Here is an 18,277-nt window from a genome sequence, read left to right as displayed (position 1 = left end):
AATAAAAGAAAAGAAAAGAAAAGAAAAGAAAAGAAAAGAAAAAAAGCTGAGGCTTTTGTCTTCTTTCGGAAGGAGCTACTGAGCTCACAGGAGTCCTTTGGGCTCAGGGAAGGTGAAGTGTGAGCGAGTGGTAGATCAGCGTATGATTCCACTGCCAGCATGATCCAGCTCAGAAAGGCCGCAGACCTGGCCTTGTGGACACTTGTAGACAAGTCCCAGCCCTGCCACCGTCTTCTCCCTGAAGTCCCACTGTGTTTTGGGGCCCCCAGTGGCTCATGCCTGTAATCCCTGCTACTCAAGAGACTGAGTTCTGAGGATCGTGGTTCAAAACCAGCCCAGACAGTCAAATTCAAGAGACTCTTATCTGCAATTCACCAGCAAAAAGCCAGAAGTGGAGGTGGGATTCCCGTGGTAGAGTGTCATTAACCCCATGGTTATGTGAAAGTCAAGCAGAGGAAGGCTACGGGAAATGAAAGAAAGGGAAATGAATCAGCATTGCTGACTGCAACGTGAGTGCTGCATAAACAAGAGGCCCCTTCCCCCCACAGCCACCTTCCTGCTTCCATCCAGGGGTCACACATGCAGGCTTGACTAGCACAAGTCTAAGAGAAAGATCAGACCCCTACTTCTTGTCTGCCACTCGGCCAGATGCACAGCCAGGCTTGAGGGCCCACCTATAGCCCCCTCTCCTAGGAAGATCCAGAGCAAGAAGCCTGGACAGGAGGCTGCACAGGAGGAAGGGAGGAACTGACCATGGCCAGAAGCAATCATCAGGGTGAATTAAGAGCTTACATTCTCCCATCATGCAATTCACCAACATCTGAACACCAACTAAGCTCTCAGTGGTCCCTTCGGAATGGAGACCTCTCCCCAGACAAACCAGGTCTCCATTTCCCTCCCTAGCCTACTACAACCCTGTATAGTCCCTGCCGCAGCCCTGACCTATGGATGGTCTTGGCACCTAGCTAAAGAGGCCGGACACCTCAGCACAGGCTTTTGAGCCCCAGCCTTCAGCCCACCAGTCCCCTTTTTGCAGAAGAGCCAAGCCTGGTCTTACCATCTCTTCTACCCTGGGTGACTGGGGATGCTCTGACACATACCTCGCTTAGCCTTCCGGGGCCTGAGTCCATCTGTCTGTGCCAGGGCCTCCCAGGCTTCCCTCTCCCTCCAGCGCCGCAGCTGCTCCTCTCGCATCTTGTAGAAGAGGATGTGCTTCTGTACGTCGCTCAGCTCCGCCAGGAGCTCGGGGTCGATGTACATGTCATGGAGGATCTGCTGCAACATGTTGTGCCCGCCCAGAGAGCAGCCAGGCCAGGCCGAGGCCTCGTGCCACTCGTCAGCCCTAGATCCTCACTGCAGGTCCATTCCCAGCATCCCTTCCTTCTTCAGCATCCTCCCTCCATCTCAGCTCCCAACCAGCAATGAACTCATCTCTGCCCAGGACAGCATCAGAGTCCAGACAAGCCAGACAACAGGCAGCTGGGAGGCCACGGGTGGAATTCACCACAGTACCGGGATATCTTGACTTCACCTGGGGTTCTGCGACAAGGAGAGGGATCCAAACTTCCAGCTCAGCAGGGCAGTGCCCAGCTCAGCCGGACCCTGCCCGGACCAGGCAGTGGGTGTGGAGTGATCTGTTAGTGGAAGGTAACAATGACACCAGCAGTATCAGTGACACGGTCCTGGCCAGTGAGAACTGATCTCTCCTGGGCAGATCAGAGGAGGGCAAGGGAAGCTTTGCCTCCTAATTCCATGCCTTCTAAGTTGATGTCAAACAGAAGCCAGAGGAGTCAACCAAGAGCTTCTGAGTTCCCCTAGCTCCCAGCACTACCTTACACATCTTAGCCAGCCTTCTTTTCAAGGCTGATTGAGGTAATGCTTTTAAAACTCTGCCTTAGGAGAGAGAAAAAGATCTTTCCCTCTGTCTGTATAATAGCAAGGGAAGTGGATAAAATGGATATCATACAGGCAGCTGAAGGGGTTCAAGGACTTGAAACAAGCCATCTTCCTTTCCCCTTGCCCTGAAGTGAGCCCCTGAAGCTGTGTTCTCTCACACAACCACCACGGCTGATGTGGGAAGTTGTTGATTTTCTTGTAGATGCAGGTGCCTGGAGTTGAACCTCCCACCCCCCAAAAAAGAAAATAGAGAGAGAGAAAGAACCGGATGCCCCCTCCTAGTCTAGATCAGAGGGACCCTGGCTAAAGTAAATGTATTGCCTCCCCCTTGGACGAAACCCACCAGGAGAGCAAGTAGGAGCCACTGTGGCTAAGAGCCAAAGCTCCTGACTATGTGTGGGTTGAAAGCCACTCTGCTCTCTATGGCCTTCCATTGGGACAAGGGAAATAGAATCCAGTGGAGACAGTGGCTTGCCCAGGACTTACCCAGGCATAGGTTGCTGTGTGGAGTAAATTACTGGACCTGAGCCAGTTTTCAAAGGGCTGGAAGATGGTAAACCACCAGGAGATAACAAGCAAATCAGAAATCGGATTTGGTTGGTGCCCTGCCTGGGTCAGCTTGGCGACCTTCATGTCCCCTTCTCTTCCCTGAGCAAGGCCAGCAAGCACAACGGGAAGGTCTAAGCAGCTAAGTGGGTTGCCACCAGGGTTAAACCCACAGGGCCCTGAAGAGGTGTGCCACGTACCGTTGGTCATCCTTCAGTCTCCGTTCCAGAGGCATTACTCACATATAGATGCAGAGGTTCAAGAACTGATCCTTGGAGCTCTGGGCTTCTAGCCTGCATCCCCTATTCTCTCTCCCTCTACTTATCTACCCAGTCCCCCAGCTCAAACCCCTGGCTTGCCTTCTCTCCCCATTTCCTGAGGGAACATCTTACCAGCACCAGACCTGGTTGGGTAGGTTCTCAGAATCCAGAGGGCGGACAATGGGAAGATAGGGAGCGGAGGTGCGGAGGAAGAGGGTCAGGCCTGGTCATCTGCTGACAGTGTCCTTTCTTTCTGGGAACCCCCAGATTCCTACAAGAGGGCTGTGGGCAGAGCTGCAGCATGAGGCTGGCTGAGGGTGCGGTCTGACCCTCCATCAGGGTGTTGGTGGTGATAGTGATGGAGACACTGGCCAGGAAAGGAGGGTGACCCCTCCCAGAGCCGTGTTTGGTGCAGCAGAGAGCAGGGGTAAGGATGCTTCCTGATGATCCCAGGTCAGTGGGGCAGGAGGCCAAGGGACACCGGATCTGGGGCGTGACAGGCTGGAGATGGCTGCCTGGGCTGTGGTCTGGGTCGGGTTTCTCACCAGTGCACTGGGTCTGCGCGTTCTGCAGGTTGGACCTGGCACGGGCGCGCCCCCTGCTGGCTGCCTTGGGCACCGCGTGGCTGCACAAAGAGCCAGAGACCAGACTACACACACACACACACCTGTGGTGCAAATGAGAGCATGATTTGGGGGAGGGCAGCAAGCCTATTATTGGAAATCTTCCATCCCAAATCCTTTGCAAACATAGGGTCTGTCATTTCTCTGCTCAAAATCTCTTATTCCATCAAAACCCAAGGGTTCACATGGACTCAAAGCCTCACCACCACCCTATGCTGTGTCCCTCTCACCCCATCTCTCCAAGAACACCTCCCTCCAACATCACAGGATCACTGGCTGCAGTCTCACTCCGGGCCTTGAAGCTTGGCAAACACTAGGCACCCCTCCCTAGGACCTCACATTCATCCCTTGCCTAGGCTTCACCTGGCTCAGCCACCAAATTCCAGTCTTGGATCCAACCTGCTTTTTCTCTTGTCATGCTGGAAATCAAATACACAGGCCTACTACTGGCCTGCTACACAGGCCTGGTTTGAATCCTCAAACCAGCTCGTGTGTGTGTGTGTGTGTGTGTGTGTGTGTGTGTGTGTGTGTGGCCAGTCGTGGGGCTTGAACTATGGGGTCCCTGAACTGTTTGGTCAAAGCTATTGTTCTAACTTAAGTAGCAGTTCTACTTCTGGCTTCTTTGGTGGCTAATTGGAGATAGGAATATCACTGGCTTTCCTGCCAAGTTGACTTCGAACTACAGTCCTCAGATCTCAGCCTTCAAGAAGCTAGGATTATAGGCTTGAGGCACCAGCGCTCAGCTCCACTCTAGCTTTTTAACTCCCCTGTACTCAGATCCTCCTGCCTTTCTTCTGCTCTGAGTCTCCCTTAGCATTTACTTTGTAAACTACTCTTTTATTTATTCATTGGTTGCTATGCTTTTGTCTTGCTCTCTCCCAACTAGATAATAAGCACCCAAAGGCAAATATTTTTATCTGTTGGTTTACTGGTGCAGACTAGTTCAGTGGTAAACACTGTTTAACACATAGCCATGCAAGATAAAATATGTATTGCAAGTGTGGAGGGCGGGGGTGGAAGCTTTTCAAATGGAATTGACCAGAACCTATGCTAATGTGGGGGAGTTTTCCAGAGGACACAGAAGCTGCTGGACAATTGGACCTTAGCATGACAGGTGAGTGGATGGCCCAGCTCAGCAGGATAGAGAGGAGATAGAAGTCAGTTGTCTGTTATAACAGGCCATCATTTCTGCCATTTTCAGTCAGTCATGCAGACCAAACCTGGTTTATGGAACAAATAACTTTTCCCAAGGATGTGGATTCCGGGAAGTAGGATTTTTGGGGACCACCTTGTAGAGACAAGCACAGATGAATCTGACAGATCACACTGTGGATGTAATTATGAGCATGATGTGTCTCGAGACCATTTTAAAGCCTCAATCCTGTTCCATAGTTTTCACTCATCCCAAATATTTCTTTAGTCTAGTTCCTGTGGTGAGTAGCGGCTTTGCATATTCTATTTTCTGAGTAGTTTCTGCATTCATGCAGGAACACTTTGACTTTTATGCCTATGAATATAGATAGATAGATAGATAGATAGATAGATAGATAGATAGATAGATAGATACATAGATATGGCTTTCGCTGAGTCCTTAAATTACACAGCAGGGGCCAAGTGACACCCTGGGAGTGCTTCTGTGAGCCCTTCTCCAGGTGGCGACTTGCCAGGTGGACAGAATAATGGGAAGACCATCCTCACATGAAGACCATCTTCACATGATGGCTGTGCCCAGACAGGACTGTGACTAAGATGATGGTGCCCTCTGACCATCACTGACCCCATCACTCATCCTGGTCTGTGTGACTGACTGAATGTGATGGAAGTGATGGCATGTTAGATCATATCATGGACTCCTATCTCCGTATCACCTCTTCTCTTCCTCTTCTCTCTCCTCTTCTCCTGTCTCTCTTTCTCTTTCTGTCTCTGTCTCTCCTTGACCCTTACTCTGTGGAAATCATGCTATACACACTGAATATAGATCTCAAGTTCATAGGAGAAATCTCAGTCCTGTCAAAATATTTCATCACAACTCTCCAATTCTGGAACCTAAACCCCTCTGCTCAGCTCTACTGTTCCTAATTCCTGACTCTCCAAAAGATATGGGATGTGTATGTATGTGCTGCTGATGGAAGTTACCACACTTGGGAGTGGTTTGTTATGCAGCAATACACATTAATTTATTTTGCATAATTTCAAGCTAAATCTGAAAGGAAGTTAGAGAGTGGGGATGAGAAGAGTCTTGATAAAATAAACCTCAAGTTAGCTGGCAAAAGTGTACAGGTGAGAGGCTGGGGTGATAGCATGTTTGAGACTCTTTTCTTTTCTTTTTGTTTTTGTTGTTTTGTTGGTTGCGGGGCTTGAACTTAGGACCTGTGCCTCTTTATGCTCAAGGCTAGCACTTTACCACTTGAGTCACAGCACCACATCCAGCTTGTGAGTGCTTAAGTGGAGTTTGATTGGCACCTGAAAAGCCATTTCAACACTGCTTTGCTTCACATGGATTTACAGCGTGTTGTGCTAAGCAGTTGTTAATCTTACTAGCACTCTAATTATTCATTTATTCATGTGATATACAATATTTGTTTCAGACATTTTATTTTTTGGTGCCAGTCCCGGGGCTTGAACTCAGGCCTTGGATGCTGTTCCTGAGCTTTGGTGCTCAAGGCTAACACTCTACCACTTGAGCCACAGCCCCACTTTTGGCTTTTCTGCTAGTTAATTGAAGACGAGATCATTAAGATGTAAGCCCAGCTCCCTAGGAGGAGGTAGAGACAGGACTGCAGTTGGATGCTCACCAGAGCGAGTATGTGCAACCCACATGAAAAACTAAAAAGTCAAAGGGCTGCATGTGGCTCACACTGGTGGAAAGCCTGCCTAGCAAGCATGTAGACCCCAGGACCCATAAACCCTTTGTTTTTCTTAACCAACTTCAAATCATTCCAAAAACCAAATCACACGAGCTTTTCCTAAGGCCTTGTAAAAAGCAATGCACTGCAAAAAATAGGAATGTGAGCCACACGTCCTGCCCTCTGCAGGGCAGTTTGCCTGCCAATTGCTTCCAAGAGAATGAATGAGCAGGGAAATAGGGAGGGCCCTTCCCTGGATCGTTTCACCTTCTGGTTTGCCCCACCACAGGGACGCTCCCAGCTCCTCTCAGGGAAAGTGGTTCAAGTTCAGGTGATGACACGGCAGGGAGAGCAGGGAAGAGGAAACTCAACCCTGCTGACGTCAGTGTATCACTTGGACCACACCAGCCCCGAGACTCACCCCACCCCTGGACTTTCCAGTTTCAGGAGCCAAAGTCTTCCCTACATTGTTCAGATGGCTTTGCGTGGGGTTTTCTGTTACCTGGGACAGTAAACATCGGTCCCTGGAGAGCAAGGTCCATCTATGCTGTGACACAGCCCTTCCCTATTCCCAATGCACACCCAGACAGCAGTGTATTAAGGTAAAGCGAATCCACGGGACACCGTGTAAAATGATTCCCACTGACATGCCGCGCTGAGGACACTTTCTAGAAGGAAACTTAATAGTGGCTGCATCGGGATGACAAGACACTGCCCATGTTAGGCTGCTTTCACTTACGTATGTTTCCAAAGGAGTAGTCTGAGGTGACAAAAGTGACTGTTTATATGACAAAAGTGACTGTTTATATGGGTCATCAATAAACCACGCTTTTGATGCCTCAGCTGGGACTAGCATGGCGCTTTGTAGGGAATCCTCCATCTGCCTGCTCTGAAGCAGGGTCTTACCACTGGCAACTGCAATAATGTCCACTTACATTAAGGCACCTGTAACTTTTTCTTTCCCCAAGTTACCCTGATTCTACAGCGCCCGTTTTATGATTTCCCCACAGTATTTTGGAGTCTCCAAAACCCACTTGGGGGGAGGGGTGATCGTGGGATTTGAACTCTGGGCCTTGTGTTTACTAGTCAGGTTCATGCTCTACCCCATGACATGCTCTTAGTCATTTTGTTTCTGCCTTGTTCTTAGGCTGGGTCTTACACTTTGATCCCTGGACCACTATCTCTATCTTCCTACTTCTACCTCCCAAGCACTCAGGCATGATCCATCAAGAGGACAGTCCCCATAGTTTCAGAGCAGACAATCTGAGGTAGGGACATGGGGGGCCACACTTGTATGTATGTCTGGCTTCCTGTGGCCCCCAAGAGTGGGTACCCCCTTGAGAGAAGGCTACGTCAGATCCTACAATGTCCAGCACAGCAAGCCCTCCCTAAGCTTCGTGTGTGAGCAGCCCAGCTTTAGGAAAGCAAGTACTTCACACAAAGCTAGAGAGCATCTTGTGCATAGTACAGAGCGCTACTAGCTACAGCTCAGGCCCTGTAGAGATGTGAGCGCAGGGACAGGCATCAGGGTCTCTAGCCCAGGGTGGAGGCAAGCTCTTTGAGATCAACCCCTCACCTTCTCTCAGGGCCCCAACACAGAGCCAGGCATCCAAATGCAGGTTCCCGGGACAATTAACACATCCCACTTTTTCCTGGTGCCTGTGGGCCCAACTGGGGAGGTGGGCTGGCAGGCCTTCAGGGATTGGCTGGTTTCAGGTTTCCACACGATTTCGTTCTGCAGGAGCCAATCAGGTTTAGACTCAGGGCTGAGAGCCACCAAGCCTCCTGCTTTAGCTGCAAGGTTCAGAAATGTGGACTCCAGGGTGTAACACCCTCCAAATCCTTGACAGTAACTCACCTTTCTCCCAGCCTCATGTATGGGCATTAAAAAAAAAAAAAAAAAGGCTTCCTCTGAGCTGTTCTGTTGACAGAGTGATGTTATTCAGTCCCTAGTACGAAGAGCACCCGTTATATTCCAGTAAGGTTTATTACCTATTCATTTTTATTGTTACTTGTATAGCTGGGCTTCTTATGGATGGGTACAGGGCACAGCTCTGCCCTATGGGCAATGGGGGGCCCTGGATGCCACTGAGAAGAACCCACAGTGCCAGCCAATGCCTGTAACAGGCAGAAGAGGGTCAGAAATGGCGCTCCTGGCCCTCAGGAGAGGGGATGTGAAGAAAGTGTGATCCAGGGCATGAGTGAGCAACCACAGAGACCATGCCGGGCTCTGGGTCTGACAACTGGACACATGGAGTGGACAGAAGGGATGAGGAGACACAGAGATGAGTCAGAAGCTGCCTGGGAAAGGGAGAAAAGAAAGCAATGGTGCCACAAGAAGAAAAGGCCAGAGGAAGGAAGAACTGGCAGGGAAAACTTCAAGGCAGCAAAGACCAGAGAGGAGCAGGCAGGTCACAGGAAAGGGAGATGCTACGACTGGATTGAGTATATAGGAGAGAAAATGTACAGCCCAGCCCCAGGACAGGAAAGATGGGTCTGGGGCTGGCCTGTGCCTTGTGCCTGATCTGCAGTTGCTTTCCATCCATCACATCTACTCAGATGAGTGAGACTAAAACGGCCCCCAAATTTTATAAACCCTGACAGTCACAGCTACACTTGAGCTTGAACAGGGGCTGAGACAGGAGCAGATGGGACAGTAGGAGCTGTCTAGAACCCATGGTGCCAATGCAGCCACCAACACCCCCAGGGAGGTTGGGTCACACACACACACACACACACACACACACACACACACACACACACACACGCACAAGTCAGGACATGCAGCTGTGCACAGCAGTGTCCAAACTCCAACCTGTGGGTCCAGATCATTTGCTTGGCTTGATAAAAACAACCCTTATGAATGTTTCCTGGGGGTGTGGAATTCAAGTCCTAGCTCATGCTTAAAGCTAGTGGTGGTAGGACCCCCAAACCACACACCTGTTCCCTACACACAGAGGGTGAGTGTGGCCTTGCTGTCTGTGCTCCTGTGTGGTGTAGCCACACCTTGTGCCACTGGTCCCACCCCCAACCCCGACCGCCACACATACTATGGAGACACTTAATGCCGTTTTGATAATGACTCAAAAACAACCAAACAGCAACATTAATACAAAGATATATTCCATAAAAGAGTTTGGCAGTCAAAGAGAAGCATCACGCTTCCTAAAAACACAAGCATTCTTCCTCTCCTAGTCTACAGAGAATTGTAAAAAAAAAAAAAAAAGTAAAAGCTGTAACATCATCGTTGTCGTCATCTTCATCATCATCATCATCATCTTCATCATCTTCATCATCATCATCATCATCATCATCGTCATCAACAAACATCCACCAGTATCACCAGAATACACCACACTAGAATGTTTACGGCCATGGTGGCAGGTGACTGAAGTAGCACTGGATCCCTGAACAGTGAGGACAGACAGACACGAGCTAGGGAGAAGCATGAGAGCAGCCCAGCCCAGGATGGACACGTGTGCCCCAGCTCCGCGTGCCCCAGTTCTGCGTGCCCCAGCTCTGCGTATAGGTGACCACTAGAAGCCAGCACGTCATCTCCAAGAACCAGCCCAGGAACAGCCCTGAGGGGAAGTAGACACAGGGACCCCAGACACTGCAGGGGAGGGGTACCCAGGAGAGGGAGCCATCGGACTTTGCGAGCTTCTGAGCTCACACGGCTGTGGGAGGGCGTGCCCCTCCGGGAAGAGCATGTCAGGTGCCAGGCTTCCAGTCTGCGGTTGGGGCTGGAGTTCTCTAGGAGTGCTGTGAGGAGGGGCAGGACAGGATTCAAATCCTGGGGGACAATTTCAGTAGCACCAAGACCAGAAAACAGTGAGGACAAGCAAGGAGGGGGCGTGGGGTGTGGAGGCTGGAACCCTTGGGGATCTGAAAGGGACGCTTCAGTCCTAGACACGAATAAGGCTGCTTAGAGGAAAATGCCGGGGGGGGGGGGTGGAGGTGGGTGAAGGTACAATACCCCTATAAATAAACTATTTACACTCTTGAAGATCCTTGAGAGCCAGCTCTCAGCAGAGAACCAGGTCCCCACCCCTGCCCTCCTGGGGACCTTGGGGCTTAATGCCAGGAGATGGAAGGCTGTTGTATCCAGGGGGAGGGGCAGAGGCTGGCACAGGCTAGTCACGCCCGGCTCAGGCTCCCCTCACTAGAACATGGCTGGGCTTCTGTACAGCCCCGCAGATGCTGTGGGGACCCCATGTCCACCAGGGGCAGTCCCCGTGCTGTTTGATCTGCAGGACACAGAGCCTTGTCCTCCCTGATGTCCAGTCCCCGACATGGCTGCCCCCCTAGGCTAGCCCACTGTCCACAGCCTGGAGTGAGGGGCGAGGGGGAGGGCTGCCCTCCCCACAGCCTGTCTGTTCTCAGTCACCACCCGACAGAAAGACACGTTCTCTAGCTCAGGGTGCATACACCCTGGGGGGAGAGGGGGTGCCACGTCAAGTCTGGGCATGTATGAAGGAGCCCTCAGTCTTCAGCACCAGCAGACAGAAACAAGAGAGGTCAGGTCACGCTGATGCTGAAGACGGGGCGCTGGCTCTGCGTGGCCCGGGCGGCTTCCCTTCCGCGGGGCGTTTGGACTGAGGGTGGTGGAGGCCGTGGCCTGCAGGGCAGCATGGCTCAGCTGTGCGTGCTCCGCTCCGCGCCTCAGAAGTGGTGGCCTGCCTTTACCGCCTCAATGTCTGAGATCAGGGTCCTCGCCAGGAAGATGCCAAATATCTGAAACCAAAGCCAGGCACTGGCGTGAGGATCCGCCCACTTCCCCAGATCTCCCCACCCCGCAGCCACCACATGCTCCCCCTCCAATCACAGGGATAGCCTTGATCAGCAAAGGAAGTCACACAGCCCCACTGGCCAGAGGGTCCTAGAGAAGGGAAGACCCACTGAGAGGCCCGGTTGGGGTGCCAGGGGACAGGAAGGAGGTCTTGAGGGATGGCCCGACCGGAAGTGATATCCTCCAGCCGGGTGCTCTCACGTGGTCTCTGCGCGCTCCAGGAAAGGCCCCACCTCCCAGCCTCCCTTTAGGGAATGGGCCTGGTTCCCATACACATTTATGGACACACACTGTCCCCACTCTGGATAAGGCTTCTGCTGGAATTTCGGGTTCCCCGGGCCTCACCTGCAGCAGCGAGATGGCGATGAAGACACCAGCCACGATGTAAATGTTCCTCGGAAGCCAGCCCTCCAGCGCCTGGATGCAGCCTTTGGTGAAGATAAACTCATCCCACTTGCTCTTCAGCTGTGGGGAGACGCACAGAGTCCTGAGGCCGTGCACACTCGGGATTCCCTACACTTCCCCACCCCCCAACCTCACACACCCCTATGCAAGCAAGACGGAGGACGTTATGGGATGCCCTGAGCTCTGGCACCCTTCCTCATTGACACACTAACATCCTGTCCCTGGTACCTCGGAATGTGACTGTATTTGAGACCAGGCCCGTGTAATTAAATTAAAATGAGCTCGTTAGTGCAGGTGCTCTCAGAACAACTAGTGACCTCAGAGAGACGAAGGGGGTGAGTGGGCACACATCATGCAAGGACGACCACGTGAAAACTGGGTAAGTTCCCACCAGGAAGGTCTGCCATGACCCTTTCCCCTCCCCATCGTAACTTCCCAAAGCAAAGAACTCCACTGCAGCTTGGACTTGCAGCTTCGAGAGCGATGGGAAATCAACCTCTGCTGTCTGGGCCCTGGGTTTCCACAAGCGTGGGCACACATCTCTAGTGGCTATGGGTAACAGATAGGGGTCTCCGCATTCTCGAGACCCTCCCACCATCTCAAACACAGCAGTCACCCACTAGAGCAAAGGCTGAGTGGGGGGTACCTGGCATCTTTGCTTTACATTCAAGCGCCCTATGGCTCAGAGGACGGCCTGCCTTGACCAGGCCGGCATTCTTCCTGCTACCACTGTCTCCACAGGCCACACACTGCTACCGTGGCTCATCTTCCTTGATAAGCACACCTGCGGAGACTCCATGCAGCCCCCACCAGATGCAGCCCTTGCTGTCAACTCACAAAGCACCCATGTGTGCCCTGGACAGCTCACCCCAGCTCCCACACCTCGGGAGCCAACTCCCCCACTCCCCACACAGTCCTTCCACTCCTCGATGCAGGCTGTACCTTGGCTAAAGCAGGAAGCTAGACTACAGGGGCCAAAACCTAAAGAACTGTCATCCTGCAGCGCCCTTGAAGCCGTGTATGCCGCCAGGCTCTCACCTGAATCCTGACATCATAGCCACACTGTGTGTTCACCACTTTTTGCTGTAGGGAAAATAGGAGAAGTAGTTAAATTTGTTCCTGATGATAGCTGATGGTAGAAAGTTCTAGAAAGGTCACAACTGAACACCAGCAAATGCCCAAGGAAATCCCACCATGGTTCAGGTCCTCAGGCTCGGATGGGTCTGCTGTGTGCAGTGCTAAACAGTACATACGCCAGCCCTCCACTCTTCTTTTACAGCAAGAGAGAAGAGAGGAATGCCTAAACTAACAGACCTGGCTGTATTTCCAGTGTGGGCCACTCACACACTCTACCCTCAGCTATTACTTCCAACCCTATGAACCTTTAAGTTAATTATCTCAGGGTTCGTTGTTACAGTGATCAAAGGCTGACTACAACAACCACCTAGAATTAGCTGAAAGTATCTTAGGCTCATGGGTCATATAAAAACATCAAGCTAGATTTGTGCCTTGAACCACAGTTTACCATTCTTTATGGTAGGCAATAAAAGTGTCCATGGTTAAGTGCAATGCTGACTATACTGGAGTATTTCCCAGACACCTTTGGAGACCCCGCCACCAGCTATGCAACTGCAGCAAATCCAGCCTCGGATCCTGCTAGGAAAGCTGCTCACCGAGGTGCGGGCCCACCTGCCTGAAAGCTGCTGTCCAGCAGGGCACAGTGGCTCACGCCTATAATCCCAGCTACTCAGGCGGCTGAGATCTGAGGACTGTAGTTCAAAGCCAGCCAGTGCACTAAGGACAGTGAGACTCCTATCTCCAATTAACCACTTGAAAACCAGAAGTGGGGCTGTGGCTTACAGGGTAGGGTGGTAGTGTTGAGCTGAAGCGCTCAGGGACAGCATCCAGGCCCAGAGTTCAAGTCCCATGACTGATCAAAAGGAACAGGAAGCAGTTGTCCACCTGGAGAAGGCTGTGCTGTGGCTCTGGATAGAGTACTGCCATGGGCCTTAGGGACTTCTGAGTTAAGGACCTGACCTGGGAGAGCAGCCTGAGAGGCTATGAATGACAAGCAGGATCTCAGAGCTGTAAGAGCCCTGGGGCGAGGGTGAAAAAAGCATGCCACCCGCCTGGTTATCGGGGAGAAGTGGCAGCCCAGGCACTCTGGGAGTCTGTGGGCTCCACAGCTGACTTACCGCGGGATCTGGCACACAGCAGGAAAAGGGCACCCCGCATTTCTCTCGGCTGTAGCTGGCACCGCTACAATTGAAGTAGACGTTGAGGTCCCAGTCCTCAGGGCCATACGCCCCACAGCACTGGTTCTGTAAGCACAGAAGGTGACCCGTAAGGAGCTGAGTGAAGGCCAGAGACTCTGGGTACAGGGCGTCGGCCTCAGCATGGCAGAAATGGGGGCCTACGGCGATGCTAGATGATGTCACGATTTGCCCTTTAAGGAGGAAAGGGTGGCCATGACATCAAGGCTGTCTCATCAGTGCCCTGGCCTAGCACAGGTCAGGCGGGGAGCTCAGCTGCAGTCCCTGTTTAGTCAGAAGACTTCCCTCCTTCCTGTTGGCCACAGGAGCTGGGGCAGGAGTGGACGCTGACACTGAAAATGATCACAGGACCTGCCTTGGCTTTCTTTTCCTTTCTGGTAAAATCCCAGCTTCCCCAACCCCACTCCTCCACTGTGCCCCGTCTTAATGACAACCTACTAGTGCAAACAAAGTTCTAGAACTTTCTGGGTCTGTCTGGAATTCCTCACCACCCCCCTATCCCCTGACCCAGGGGAGGAAAGGAGTCAGGCATGCACCCTGCATATAATCCTGGCACTCAGAATCTACAGCAAGAGGATCAAGAGTTTGAGGGAATTCTGGGAGACAAAATGGGTAAAGAAACAGATTTTAAAAATGGCAGTGTCGGGCCGGGAGTTTAGCCTAGTAGTAGAGTGCTTGCCTATCATGCACGAGGACCCAGGTTCAATTCCTTGGTACCACATACATAGAAAAAAGCCAGGAGTGGTGCTGTGGCTCAAGTGGTAGAGCTCTAGCATTGAGAAAGTCCAAGGACAGTGTTCAGGCCCTGAGTTCATGGCCCAGGACTGGCAAAATAATAATAATAATAATAAAATTTAAAAAAAATGGCAGTGTCCTTTAGGGAAGGGAGGAAGGAAGCATCTGAACCAGGAATGAGGAAGCCAGAAGGCTGCTGGCCTCCAGAGCATGAAACAGAGAAACTGATGCTAAACAAAAGAATAGGAGAACATGGGGAGACGGCTGCCACTTGCGTACTTTCACAGACCAACACAAGGTCAGGTGCAACAATGCAGATAGATTCTTGGGGGATATGAATAGCTTTTGCTGGGTGCCCCAATGCACAAAACAAGGGGAGGTCCAAATTGTAGCTAAGAACAACAGTGGGTCACAGTTATTTTCAGGGCTTCCTAGTTTGTTTTCTCCTTGGAACCAAGCGTTCCACAGAAAAGGTCTCTCGGAAGCTGAGCTTTCTGGTAGAACAAAGATCAAACAGGAGGTCTCGGTGCAGGCTGTGGCCAGGGTCCAAGGCTCCAGGTGCACATGGAGGAAGGGAGCAGAGGGACAGAGAGCCACGGGTGGGGCTGTTTAGACAATTCCCTCCCTGGGACAATTCCAGAGAGGTCACAGCCCTCTGCATGTGGAAGCTTCCTTCAGGCAACTTGCCCTTCTCAAACAGGAAGAGGAACCCCCCCACCCCAGAGGAAAGGTTCAGGAATAGCCTCAGACAGTAAGTCATGTTTGGAGGAAGGACTTGGCCTACTCCTTCCCCATCCCCACAGGTCACAAGGTCCCAAAGGGGCCCGGTGGCTGCCAGCATGGGCAAGCCTGGAAACATCTGGGTCCCAAGGGGAGGGATGGGAAAGGACTGGGCTCCTGGAAATGGGGCCTGCCTGCCTAATGCAAATGAGGCTGTAACAAGGGAGGGAGCCTGGATCAGCCCATGAGCCAGCACAACTGATGCTCTGTGGCCTCCCGGCCATCTACCATGTTGAAGGCAGAAAAACCATGGCACAGGAAAGCCTCATGTCCCGCTCCCCCTCCCCGCCCCAGCTTTGGCATGGGGCAGCACAGAGCTCACAGAAGGCAGCACTTACTGCTTTCTGCAGGGAGTCGATGAGGTTCTGCAGGTCGATGTCATCCCGGTAGGATCTGATGTTGCTCTCGAAGAATTCTCGGAACCGGTCCCGCACCCAGTCTTGGAACAGAAAAGCCAGCACGGCCACGGCCAACTCCAGGAAGAAGATGAGCACGATAGCTCCGCAGAACTGCAGGGGACAGAAATGGAGTCACATTTCTGCTAGCCGGGCCCTGCCACGTACCCATCCAACCTCACGCCACACCCTGTAATGCAGGGACTCCTCGTGCCCGGCAATCCCCCACTGCTAGCTGGGGACTGTGGGTAACAGGGCACTCACTGCATGGCTGGCAAGGATGGAATGAGCTGAAAGGATGAGAATGCTCCAGAGCTGTCCATCACTCCTAATGACAGGCCCTCCCCACAAGAGGACAGGCCTCACTCTTCCCGACAGAGCCTACAGCCCATGCCCAACTACTCTCCATGTACCACCAACCATCAGAATTCCCAGCAATCTCATCTGTTTCCTTCACTTTAGGGACAAGGAGACTAACTCCTACTTAGCTTGCCTGAGGTGACATGGCTCACACAGACATCCAGCACCTCAGCAGGACTCTGTACTGCTTGGGAGGTGCCAGCGTCCCTGTGTGCGGTGAGCACAGCGTGGGCAGCCACATGCAGACCTCAGTGGGACGCTAGGTCATTCCACGGCAGCCATCTGCAGCCACAGGCCCATGCCACCCCTGACCCCAACCCCACCAGGCATATACAGGCCTGTGACCCCCCGCCCCACCATCAGAGAGCATGCCAACCCACTTTGCCACAGGAAGCAAAATGCTAAACATAGTTGGGCTTTTCTGTTTTGGCGTGTCTTTTAGGGGCGTTTTGGTATTGTATGTTCATTTGTAGGGCTAAGGATCAAAACACGTTGGGTCTTGAGCAACCCCAGCCCTATTGAGTGTTTTTTTCTTTTAGGCAGGGTCTCACTATGTAATCCAGGCTGGCCCCAAACTTGCCATTCTCCTGCCTCCACTTTCTGAGTAACTAGGATTATAGGCGTGCATCACTATGCCAATCTTCAACAGTTAAGGAACAAACAAACAAACAAACAAACTAGGAAATGTATGTATTTTGCTTTTTAAACTAAGACAGCTTGACCTAATAAACTCAACAAATAATAGATTTAAAAGAATAATGTGTTTTCCTTGCCAGGTGCTATTTAATTTTAAGTATGTATATTTAAAAATGAACTTGTACCTCAATCAATAACTAAACTCTTAGTAACCTGCAGTCCTGCCCGAAAATTAAAGATTCTACATTGCAGAGGCAACAGATTCACATACCCTGGAGAAGGGAAATGATTTCTTGACGAAACTGACAACATCATTTGATCTTAGCCAGGAAGGGCAAAGGTGAATGGCAGACAAACAATTCTTTCAGAACTTCTGGGCAGAGATAAAGGGCAGCGGAGGGGGAGGAGGGGCCTGCACATACAGCTGACTCCCTCAACCAGGGCTGCTAACCAGGGGGGCCCAGTTCTCCTGGGTGAAAAGCCAGTTCAGCAAGACCTACTCCCCAACTCTTACCTTCAGCGAGGCAGCAGGGTACAGAGGGCAACCCCTGCCTCCACACTGGACCAGGTCCCAGGGAGGACTACCCAACAGAGCCCACCCCTCTACCTGTCCCCTCCCCGCACCCCTACCCTTTCTATGTCGCAAGGTACTCACAAACTTGAGCAGGCAGATGTTCTCACGCAGGGCCCCCACACAGCCAGCAAAGCCCAGTGTGAACATCACCACGCCCACCATCAGGACCAGCACCACAGGATCGATTCCATGGAGCCGGGTCACTTTGGTGAGGTCAGACAGCACCCCCTGGAAGAGTCAGAGAAAGTGGGGCAGCTGCGAGCCTTGATGGGGAGTCAAGAGTACTGGGAAGCTGGGGGGCGGGGGGAACGCTGGGAGGTATCAGGTCTGAGGTTTCCCAAGGCTCTGTCCTGTTATGAAGAGCCAGGCTGGAGTGTGGCCCTGCCCGCCCCCTTTGAGACCCCCTCTACCCTCACATGAAGTTCCTGCCAGGCAGATCCCAGGCTTTCTCTGTGGCCCAGGTAGAGGATAGGGAGACATGGGGGGAGGGGCGGGGAGAGGAGTCCTGGCTGAAAGTAGCTTCACCATAAGCACTCTGGTTGAAAACACCCCAGCAGGGCAGGTGAAGGCTGTGATGCTGCCCACAGAACTTCCTGTGATGGTGGAGGTGTTTGGTATTGGCACTGCCCAAAGAAGAAGCTAGCCTCCAATTACACTTGACTAGAGACACTGAAGAATTGAATTCTCATTTTGCATTTAATTTCAATTCCTTTAAATACAAATAGTTGTATATGGCTCGTGGCAGCCATATGGAGAAGTTCTGTGAGCTCTAAACAGGGAAAGAGAAAACAACGGCTGCCGTGGGGAGCTATACAGCCAGCTCTAGACTGAGGGCTTGGCTCAGTCAGGATGCTGCAGTCCCGGAAGCGGCCACACGGTGGCACTGCGAGTCACCGTTTGCATCTGTTTCTGGGTCACTGGGACAAAAGGACACTGAATTCCAGATGCTATTTGGGAGTTCACAAACCACTTTGAGGGTGCCCAAACACGAAGATAGGCCTTACATAGTCCATAGGATAAGAAACACACACCTAAGTGTTCCTGGAAGCAAAGGGAAGGTCCCACTGAAGGAACAGAAGGCATTGCGCTTTCATGGGGTTTCCTCTAGCTTCTTGCCCTGTCCTGCTCTCCCCCTGGTCCAGTAGGCACTTCAGCCCTC

General features: G+C 52.0%; 2 protein-coding genes across 8 annotated transcripts in view; both read right to left on the bottom strand.

Annotated features, from left to right (window-relative positions):
• The window catches only part of Sh2d4b (SH2 domain containing 4B), a 48,119-nt gene extending 46,835 nt beyond the window's left edge, over positions 1–1,284 (bottom strand). For all 4 annotated transcript variants that reach the window (XM_090346989.1, XM_090346990.1, XM_090346992.1 and 1 more), the window contains exon 1: positions 1,101–1,284. In XM_090346989.1, the coding sequence (XP_090203115.1) occupies positions 1,101–1,284 (184 nt within the window). The remainder of the gene's footprint in view (positions 1–1,100) is intronic.
• Positions 1,285–9,273: 7,989 nt separating this feature from the next.
• The window catches only part of Tspan14 (tetraspanin 14), a 44,841-nt gene continuing 35,837 nt past the window's right edge, over positions 9,274–18,277 (bottom strand). For all 4 annotated transcript variants that reach the window (XM_090346686.1, XM_090346685.1, XM_090346688.1 and 1 more), the window contains exons 4-9: positions 17,200–17,346; positions 15,492–15,662; positions 13,561–13,686; positions 12,404–12,448; positions 11,306–11,425; positions 9,274–10,905 (exon numbers count right to left, since the gene is read on the bottom strand). In XM_090346686.1, the coding sequence (XP_090202812.1) occupies positions 10,834–10,905; positions 11,306–11,425; positions 12,404–12,448; positions 13,561–13,686; positions 15,492–15,662; positions 17,200–17,346 (681 nt within the window). In that variant the 3' untranslated portion in view covers positions 9,274–10,833. The remainder of the gene's footprint in view (positions 10,906–11,305; positions 11,426–12,403; positions 12,449–13,560; positions 13,687–15,491; positions 15,663–17,199; positions 17,347–18,277) is intronic.

The sequence above is a fragment of the Megascapheus bottae genome, chromosome 15, assembly GCF_031878675.1.
Source record: "Megascapheus bottae isolate mThoBot1 chromosome 15, mThoBot2.hap1, whole genome shotgun sequence".
In the NCBI taxonomy this organism is placed as follows: Eukaryota; Metazoa; Chordata; class Mammalia; order Rodentia; family Geomyidae; genus Megascapheus; species Megascapheus bottae.
The sequence above is the reverse complement of the archived record's forward strand: the minus strand, read 5'-3'. Positions and strand labels throughout refer to the sequence as shown.